Source organism: Cricetulus griseus, chromosome 2 (assembly GCF_003668045.3).
Source record: "Cricetulus griseus strain 17A/GY chromosome 2, alternate assembly CriGri-PICRH-1.0, whole genome shotgun sequence".
Classification (NCBI taxonomy): domain Eukaryota; kingdom Metazoa; phylum Chordata; class Mammalia; order Rodentia; family Cricetidae; genus Cricetulus; species Cricetulus griseus.
In genome coordinates this window covers 458073295-458083393 of record NC_048595.1, presented here as the reverse complement: position 1 = coordinate 458083393, position 10099 = coordinate 458073295, and the positions used below count along the sequence as shown (strand labels likewise).

The following is a 10099-nucleotide window of genomic DNA, read 5'->3' as shown; positions in this document are numbered from 1 at the left end:
GAGTGGTCTTGAACTCACTCTTTAGCTACGTAGGCAAGCTTTGAACTTGGGATCTCGCCTCAGCCTCCTGAGAGGTGGGGTAACAGGCCTGTGCCACCAACGGCCAACTCTCTTAGCTGTTTTTACACTAACAGAAAGTCGACTAACATACTACCCTAAGCTTACAGTTCCTAATATTCATTATGGAAACCAATGCCTAACAAATGGAGTCTGGCATGAAAGCCAACACAATGTCTGTGGACATACACTTTGCACAGAAACCAGCAGTATTGAGAAAAGGTAGCAATGCTGATGTTTCGATTAGCCTCTACTCTGCTGCAGATTCAGAGCCAGCACACCCAGGAGGTGCTCTCTAAGCCCCTGGAGAAACCTAACATGATGTTTACTACCCAGGGGATGACTAGGGCTGGCTGGATGAGGAGAGAGGGAGTGTTACTGTCAGGGCCAAGAAAAGCAATTTTAAGATCCCACTGTCACTAAAAATATCTAAAGAAATGTGCACTCCAACAGGAACCCAGCACCCATGGTGGATGTTGTAATACAAACACATTTCATGTACAAAGTAGTTCAAATGCTAAATATGTACTACAAAAGTATCGAAAGTTCTTTGTTTTTCTAGGTACCGACATGATTACAGGCTTTCTACAGGGACGAATTTTATATGTGAAGTCTATACCTCTGTAAAACCAAGACTAAGGTAGTAATGGATCCAGATGTGTACAACGAAGCCATAAGAAACAACCGAGAACAAGACAAGTAGAGTACTTTCTTTATATACAAAAACAAAGGCCCAAAATATGGTTTGTTGAAGTAGCTATCAACAGGATGTCAGCTGATTTCACGTTTGCTTTGGTCAACACAGCCTGGGAACAGCAGTCGGCCCCTCCTTACAGCACAGAAACACACTGACAGGACTGCCTCCGATACAGAACACAAAGAGCTTTCAGGAAAAATTAATTTTAAACCAAAACATTTTACCAATAAATAAGAGAATTTGAAAGGCAGCATCGCCACCTGACAATCTTGGGCATAACACGTACACCAATTATGAAAATAAAAATTTCTCACAATAGCCGTAACGGGTAATACAGCAAGCCATGTAATGAAATCATTTTAATGTTATGTTTTTTAAAAGAAAATCTTAAGAACCAACATGAATCTTAAAAGTTGGCACTTTCTACAACTGTACATATCCTAAAACAATCATCTAATACTCTCTCACAGAACGTAATTCAAACTCTGCTGGCGTTTCAATATACTCCTAAGGAAATAGTTAAAAGCACATTTAGTATGCCAGATCTGAAACAAAGTTCATAATTCTGATTTATGGCTACAAAAAGGCAGCCAGCTTCTACTGAAAACTGTAGCCAGTGATAAAACATACTTGGAAAACATGAAATGTTTGGTCTGATGATCTTCAATACTGGTTAAGACAGTCTGATGTTTGTTGCCAATGAAAGGTACTTTAATCCAATGTGCAAAAAAAATAAAAAATAAAAATAATAAAAAGTGCAGCTGTCCTTTTCCTTGAAACATGTAGGACCAACACTACTATTTACACATTTGAAAGATCTTAAATTCATTTCAGCATCTTCTTTGTGAGAAAAGGAGTGCCCCAGAGAGTCCCAAAGCTTGATCATCTGTCACCTACAAAAACATCAAGAATCACTTCTGTTTCTTGTCCTCATTTTGATCTTGAATACAAAACCAATTCTCAAATCAGTCAGGATTTGAAGACCTAGGAAATCTTGGGGTTTCTGTATCTGTGGAAACCTTGTCTTGGAGACTTCTCTCCTCCTCTCACTCCCCTCACGCCACAGACACCCTCAGGTAGAGCGGCCCACCCTGGATGGAAGAGGAACTCAGTTCCGGCACAGCCAGCACTCCAGTGGTCTCACTCACCCTGAGGCACACGTGACCGGCAGCATGTGGAGTACATACAGGGGCCATCATCAAAGGATTAAGAAACACTTCAGCAAGGCAACCATTTACTGTCCACAGAAACAGTAAAAACAATGATATACAGAGAGATATCTAAAAATCAACCAAAGGAAAATACAAAACTAACACCATTCCATGTTTCCAAACTTGGTTTTGTATTTATACAGTGCCCTGCGTCCGCATGCACCAACGTTTTTTTCCTGAACTAACAGGAAGTTCTTGTATCCAGTTACTAAGACTGCTGTTTTGACTGGAAGTCACATGTATGGGGATGATTAGGAAATGGATTTTTTTTTTCCAATGACTCTGTTCAGCACACTCACCCGCTTGGCAAGCGTAGAGAAATCAAGAATGGAACAGAAGCCGCTCACTTCCAACCGGACAGAGGAGTTTTCAAATTAAAGCCACAGAGAAGGGCCAGGGGAGCTTACAGGGAAGGTGAACACTAGACACCACGGTGGGGGGTGGGGAGGAAGGCTGTTTGGTCAGAAAGTGGGAACGCAACTGCCTTGAGAAATTTGAAAATTACCTAACCAGAGCGAGCTCTGCCTCAGGTCCAGCCATACAACACTCTAAGTTGCCACAGCAGCAGTCAAAGGTGTTGACAGGCTCCGATCAACGCGACCTCGGCATCGACCTCCCAGGCCAAGTGTTCCCAAGCTGACACTAGCTACAGGCGATGGTCTCCAGCTGCTGCTCGGCCTCGGCAGCCATAGCCGCAGCCTGCAACTGTTCCGTCTCACTCTGGATGGCACTGGGGGTGACCTGCTTCCTGTCATTGTGCATATTGTTCTCGTGCCGCTTCAGATCCGAGGCCTTGGCAAACGCCTTGGTGCAGGAGCCGCACACGAAAGGCTTCTCCCCTCTGTGTCTCCTCTCGTGGTCCTTGAGGTGAGACTTGTGTTTGAAGGCTTTGTCACACATGTGACACGCAAACGGTCTCTCGTTGCTGTGAACCCGCTCGTGCTTCTTCAGGTCCGGGGCGCGGATAAACGACTTCCCGCACACCTCACAGCTGTAGGGCTTATACCCTGTGTGGATTTTCAGGTGTTCCTTCAGGTGCGCCTGGGTGGTGAAACCCTTCGTACACATCTCACAGACAAACGGCCTGTCTGCCGTGTGCAGCTTCTCATGCTTCCTCAGTCTGCCTTCGTCAGAAAACGTCTTACCACACGCCTGGCAGGCGATCTGCTCCCGGTGGTGACCGTAAAGCAGATACTCAAACTTCATGTCACTGGCAGCCGTTGTCCAGCCAGGAGTCTGCTCATCCTTCACTTCACCCATCCCATCGTTAAATGTTAAGGCTTGAGGGGTCTGAGACCCCAAATCTTTGGATTCGGGAGTCTCCATGGATTCCACTTCCTGGCCGTAGCAGTTCACTTTCCGGACTTCCTCGCTCCCCAGCTCTTTCAAAATCGCTTCCTGAACCCTGAGGGTGGTTGTGGGAGACTTGCCGTCCTCCTGACTCGGGGGAGTGCCTTCTACCGTGTCGTCTGAAGGGCTGTCATCCTGGTCCCCAATCTCTTCCACGTCATCATCCTGAGCGTCAGCGGCATCCCCCATGGGGCGATTTAATTTGAGGCAGTACTTACTCTTCGACTGGCCGTTACTTTCGTCGGGACTAGACACGTCACGCTTCTGAGAACAGAGTTTATCCAAAAAGCGGATACCCAGAATCTGACCTGACGACATCATCAGGTTGACGTCCTCCTTTTTCACGGAGATCTTGGCTGTGTACATGTAGTTCAGGACCTCCTCGAATATGTCGGAGCGGAGGAAGTCGATCTCTATGACGGAAGAGCTGTCCACCTCCAGCTTCTTGAAGAGCTTCTTGAAGTATGTGCTGCAGGCCGCGAGGACACACCGGTGGGCTCTGAACTTCACATCTTCAACCACGATCGCGATGTCACAAAATTCTCCTTCCAGGCGCTGTTCGTTCAGCGTTTTCAGAAACAGTGTTTTATGATCATCGTCATTATATTTTATGGTTTCAGACATACTGATGAAAAACTCCTGCCCAAAAAAAATGTTTTTAAGGAGTTAAGTTTAAACCAATACCAAATAAACAAAGAAAAAAACCAGTCATACTGTCAATATTTAGAACCTAACAAGTTAGAAATTCGATGTTAAAGGTAGCCCAAAGACAGGTAGAAAAGAATAACCCCAGATAAGGGATTTCCATATTGCTATATTGAAGTATTATTAACAGTTTATTAACAGTTTCCCAGTTATAATAATAATGGCAGCTTTGTACAAAAATACATAGCAGGCATTACTCTGTATGTTTTAGATGTCTTGATATACTTGAAGACAAATAATCCTACAAAGTAGGTGTTGTCCTCAGTTTACAAAAGGGGTTAGTTAGGGAGCTGCCCAACATCCTATAGCTATTTAAGATCTAATAATCAAAACCAGGAAATGTGATTTAAAAACTCAGGCAGTCAGACTGTCAAGACAGAGGAATGACTGATACACAGCCTGACCTTGAAATGTTAAGTTACAGGGTTGAGAGAAGAATCCTCTAGTCCTGGAGTCAGAGACCTCAGTGGGGAAAAGCACTTGCACAAGTGTAAGGGGGCTGAACTCCCAGCACCAGTGTAAAGGCAGGTGGGCACATGGTGGTCACCTCTAATTTTGGGAAGGTCCAAATGAATTCTGGAACAAAGCCGGCTAGCTTGACTAGCTGAACAATAAACTCCAGGTTGAACAGAGAGATTCTGCCTCAAAGAACAAGGAATCCAGGATCTCCACAGGAATGGCTGCACACACACACACACACACACACACACACACACACACACACACACACACACGCATGTTAGCATACATGCAGACATGTATACACAGCACATACACGCACAGAAGAAAACAAGAATCCACAAACACAGGCAGACATGTATACACAGCATGGAAGAAAACAAGAATTGACAAGTCCTGTCTGCGACATCTAACTTCAGATGTGGAGGATTCGGGAAAATAACATCAGGGGTGGGCATTACATTTCCTTGAGAGAAGAGACAAGCCACCATTGAAGAACTAGAGAGGGCATCGTAGCCATGATAGCCTGTGTCGTCTTCTAGTCTCTCCATAGCAGCTTTGGGCTGATCCTGACCCCAAAAGACATCTGGGAGGAAACTGATGACTGGCTTCATGTTCCAGGATCCAGCCATCCAGTTAACAACAGACATACAGGTTAAGTATCCTTTCTCTGGGAAGCTTGGGACCAGAAGTGTCAAGTTTTAGATTTTTTTCAGATTTTGTAATACATACACATACACCATGAGATCAGTTGGGGATGGCAGTCCAAGCCTAAACACAAAACTAGTTGATATTTTATATGTGCCTTATATACATAGCAAGAAGGTTAATTTATGTAGTATTTCAAAAATGTTTTATTTCCATTTATTGCTTTTTACAGTTTTCTGAGACAGGGTTCTGTGTGTAGCCCTGGTTGTCCTCAAACTCAGAGATCCACCTGCCTATGCCTCCTGAGCGATGTGTGGCCACCATTGCCTGGCTCAAATAGTATTTTAAACAAAACTTACAGTATGGGATTTTCATTTGTGGCTTCTAATCAGCCTTCAAAAATTTTCAGATTTTGAATATTTTTGGACATATGGAGGTCCAACCTGCACTCGGTAAGTGTTGGGAGTCATTTAAAAGCAAAAGAATTTCAGAACCATCATGAAAGACCTCCAGATGTGTTAAAAAATTGATCTAAAAACAATGTTTTACATTTTCTACTTAAAAACTGTCTTACTTTTATTCAATAAAATGTAAGTCTGAGGGAATAGGGTTGTAAATGTATAACGAGAGAGAGAGAGAGAGAGACAGAGAGAGAGAGAGAGAGAGAATACAGTGGGGACCAGGGACTTGCTTAAACCAAGAACACTACTCCTTTTCTGATACCCCTAGACCTGAGATACTTAAAAAAAAAAAATCAAATGTCAAATGATATTCTAATCTTAATACCCTAAGGCATACTTACCATGAACAATTCAGGCTATTTTCTTAATGCCTTAAACTCCAATATCTTCAGATCAGACTAAGTCTGATCAGAGGCAAGCCAGACCTACCATGGGGAAAAAATAAAAGATAAAAGACTAAGTGAGATTTTTCTCTTCTTCAAATTCTAAACCTAGTGTTTCCAAGAAAAAAAAAAAACACAAAAACCACAGACCCCCTTATTGTTCTCCCTCTTGCATATGAACCCATTTTTCTGTGTGGTAGGTCACACAGATCCTTAAGACATCAGTGTTCCTCACCCCCCCCCATCATTTCCTGTGGGGTACCCAGCTCTCCACTTTTTCCTTTAGGATTTATAAACCTCTACACCTTTTGCATGTTTCTCTAAATACAGCAAAGGCTGCAGGAGCGCAGGTATCCAACAGTTAGAAGGGGGAAGGAAGGAATAAATACACTACTCTGTTCATACAATTTACAAACTGTCCATAAGACTGCAGTGGAGAAACTCCACTTTGTCCTCTATCCCTTCCTACACGAAGGCTCAAAGAATTTCCCTTGATTCTTAACTCTTCATCTAAAGAGTGCCACATTCGGCAGACCAATATACCAAAGAACAAAAGTATCTTCTGCTGACCTCTAATGCCACAAATACAGAAGTTATTAGAAGCAGGTGGCTGTCCAGTCTCCGACAAAGACTTGGCTCAAGACTCCACCGTAGGACCCCTAAAAAGTTCCTTCGATAGGAACCACAGAGCCCCAAACTAGCAGCTTTCTCCTCTGTACTGTGTGAGGGCCGGTAAGGCGATTTCTAAGGATGCTCCGTTCTGCATCTCGCCTTCCAGCATCCTGTATGCAGCCTGGGCCTGCAGTCAGCCCGAGGGAGGGAGGAATTTCCCTTCGGGATCTTTGGGTGACACTTCTGCTGCCACTAACTGTGGGGATCAGAAAGAGAAAGGGCATGGCACTTGCAGAAGAGTGGCCCTACAGTAGCCATGGCAACACATCATTGTGCAGCCTCTCTCTTTTTCCTGGTTAGTGTGATTTTTTTTTTTCAAAGGAGGTCATGGGCCAATCGGCTCGGGTTTTTTTTTTTTTTTTCTTCCCTCCTATAGAGATGTCCCCATTGCTAAGTTCAAATGAGTCAAACCGGAAGATAGCCACTGCCAGTATGTGTGTCAGGAGGTGCGGGACGAGGCGCCGTCCAACACCTACAATGCCAGAAAGCAGCTCCTGGCTAGCAGTTCTCCGGAATGGGGATCCGGGAGCGCTAAGGCGCCCTCGCCGAGCCCCAAAGCAAACTTACATAAGCAGCCGCAGCCGCCTCCTTATTCCGGAGCAGCTGCGACAATGGCGGCCACACCACTTCCCCGTGGCGGCCGCACAACTTGGGAGCCGGGGAGCCTGGGCCCCGCGCGAGACCCGGGGCGCACAGTGCGCGCGCGTGGGGGGCCCCACGCTCGCCCGCATGCCGCAGCCCTGGGAGCCGCCGAGCGCAGCGAGCCCTTGGCATTCTTTCCCCCCAGACAAAAGCTCCTGTGCGCGGCGCCCGCTCGCCCGCTCGCCGGCGACAGGCCACCCTCACCCTTCCACCACCCGCCACTTCTTCTCCAGGTGGCGGCGCGGGAGCGAGGCTCCTCCCCGGCCCGCAGCAGCCCCGGCGGCGCGGCGAGCACGGGAGCGGGCGAGCATGCGGCCGGTTCCGCAGCCCGCGCCGCCGCGCCGCGCCCTGCCCGCCCGCGAGCCCCGAGCTCGCGCCCCGCGCACTCCGCGGCCTGCGCGTCTGCTCCTCCCGCGCCCTCCCGCGGCCAGGGGCGGGGGCGGCGCGCGGCCGGCTCCCCGGGGCTCGGCGGACGCAGGCGGGGGAGCGTGCGCGGGGGTGGGGGTGGGGGTCCCGTCTGCTCCGGGATGCGGGGTGGTGGGGAAGGGACAGCGGCGAGGGGCGGCGCCCCGCGGGCCGCGCTCGGGCCCCGGCTCGGGCGTCCCCACCCCCACCGCGGTGCACTGCGGCGCGGAGAGCCGGGCGGCCATGAACTCGGCCGCCGGGCGGGCGGGCGGGCGAGCGAGCGAGAGAGCGAGCAGGGCGGGCGAGCGAGCGCGCGCGGGGCCGCCGCGCTGGCCTCTTCCCCACCCGCTCGCCGGCTCGCTCGCTCGCTCGCTCGCTGGCCTGCGCGGCCCCGGGGCGCCCGGCCCCCCACGCCCAACCGCGGCCCCGCCCGATCCCGCTCGCACCGCGCTGCGCCGCCACATCCTGCAGCTGGCGGCTGCCCGAGCTCGGCGGGAACGCGCCTCCTCCCCGCCGCCCCGCCGCGCCCGCCCGCCGCCGGCTGCCCCCGCGTCCCCGCGCCCGCCCCGGCCCTTTGAGCACCCGGCCCGCGCTTACCTGCACCCTGGCACCGCCACAGACGCTCGCCGTGGGCTCCCGCGTTCGGCAGCGCGCAGGCCGGGACGGGATGGACGCGGGGGCACGGTGGGTGGCAGTGTTTGGGGTTTTTTCTTTTCTTTCTTTTTTTTTTTTTTGTAGTTTGGGGAGGGGGTGGGGTGGGGGGGAAAATCGTGCACGTCCCTGGTGGTAGCAGCCCTCCTCCTCCTGCACGAGCACGGACTATCTAGCCGGCCGCGAACACCCCCACCACCCCCCCTCCCCGTGCATGCGCGGTGCGGGCTGGGGTTGAAGAAGGCGCGCCGCCGCTGGCGCAGGCACGGAACGCGACCCGGGCCTCTTGAGCGAGCGAGCGTGCAGGGAAAGGGTTAATCTGGGTCCTGACGGGTCGACGCTTCCCTGGGCTCTACGGGGCCGCCCGCGGAGGGCCCCTGGCCTGCGCACGCGCGCGCACGCGCGCGGCAGCAGCCTGGGGCGCGCGGAAGCCCGCGCGCGGGAGAAGGACTGGGCGGGGGCTGGGGCGGGGCCGGGGCGGAGCTTCGGCCGCAAGGGAGCGAATGCTCGAGCTCAGTCCTCGGGCACCCGCCCCGCCTGCAGCTCGCGACTCCTGGGCTCCCGCCGGCGCCCGACCTGGGCTCTGCCTCGGGAACGCGGGAGCCTGCGCTCCCGTGCGTGTGCATGTGCGTGGGCCACTGCTGCCCCTGGGCGCGCACGATTCGGGCGCTGAGCTCGTCCTGGCTTTTGGGCAGGTGTCCCGGGCACCGCTCGTGCTCTGCTCTCCCTCTCTCGCCCGGATACCCAAGGCGCGATTCCTGGACGCAGGCGGCTGGGTTCCGGTCGCTGCCGCATTGTTTATGGGGGTGCAGGCGTTTGCAGAGCAAATGAAGAGCCGTCTGTGATTTGGAATGTAAGGGGCAATGCCAGTCGCCTAGGGCAATCTGCACAACCTCCGGAGCTCTGGATCTGCCAGGCTCTATCGGTGCCCTTGCGTTTACCCAGCTGCTTCCCGCTCTGGCCCCCATGCGTCTGCAGCTCCCACGGGGAGGTCTGATTGCTTGGTGCTGTCAGCACATCCATGTTCGTTATGCTTCCTGGCTGTGGAACCTTGTGTTCCCTGTGCTGCATGGCATGAGCCTCTTCACCCGCCCTCGGGCTCAGGTCCTGGGACGTCCTTTAGCTCCCAGATTTTCTGTCCAACCTACAACGCTGGCAGCTGGATTTAGCTACCCTGCTCCTTAGAGTCACACTTCTAACAGCCCGTGTCAAATCACGAGAATAACATTTGAAATTGGGGCAGGACCGTGGACTTATGGGAAGGTGACGAGAGAACGCCTGTACCTGGCGCTTAAGTAAACATGAAGGGATATCGTGATTACCTCTGTTTTCTAAAGAACATCTGTTCACCCTCGGCTGTAATGGTTTAACATCTCCCAAGGTGTTCTGCTACAGGTCTTCCCTGCCGTATGTTTGGCCTGCATTGACGGACGTGCACCACTTGTGTGTCTGGTGCCGGTGGAAAACAGAAGAGGGCAGGATGATTGTTAACCACCATGTGGGTGCTGGGGACCAAACCTGAGTCCCCTGCAAGAAGAACAGGAAGTGCCCCTAACAGCTGAGCTGTTGCTCCAGCTCCCACACTCCTTTTTCGATGCTGCAATAGCATTTTCATTAGCAGGTGTGGTGGAAGAGTTGACATAGAATAAACCTACTCTAGAGTCAGGCATATCTGGTTCAAATACTGGATAACTTAACTTTTCCAAGTCTCGTTTTTTTTTTTTTTTTAATGATTTATTTTATTTTAAGTGTGGGTGT

The 10099-nt window shown here is 51.0% G+C and overlaps 1 protein-coding gene across 3 annotated transcripts; it reads right to left on the bottom strand.

Annotated features, from left to right (window-relative positions):
• Positions 1–757: 757 nt before the first annotated feature.
• Positions 758–8718, bottom strand: Zbtb14 (zinc finger and BTB domain containing 14). 3 transcript variants are annotated; one of them, XM_027397808.2, is made up of 3 exons: positions 8288–8718; positions 5930–6013; positions 758–3954 (listed from the first exon to the last, which is right to left on the bottom strand). In XM_027397808.2, the coding sequence occupies exons 2-3, from the start codon at positions 5930–5932 to the stop codon at positions 2608–2610; spliced, it is 1350 nt and encodes a 449-aa protein (XP_027253609.1). In that variant the 5' UTR covers positions 5933–6013; positions 8288–8718; the 3' UTR covers positions 758–2607. The 3 variants fall into 3 exon arrangements, with proteins under 3 accessions (XP_027253609.1, XP_027253611.1, XP_027253610.1); XM_027397810.2 differs by lacking the exon at positions 8288–8718 and adding an exon at positions 8137–8193; XM_027397809.2 differs by lacking the exon at positions 8288–8718 and adding an exon at positions 7211–7335.
• Between the last annotated feature and the right edge of the window lie 1381 nt (positions 8719–10099).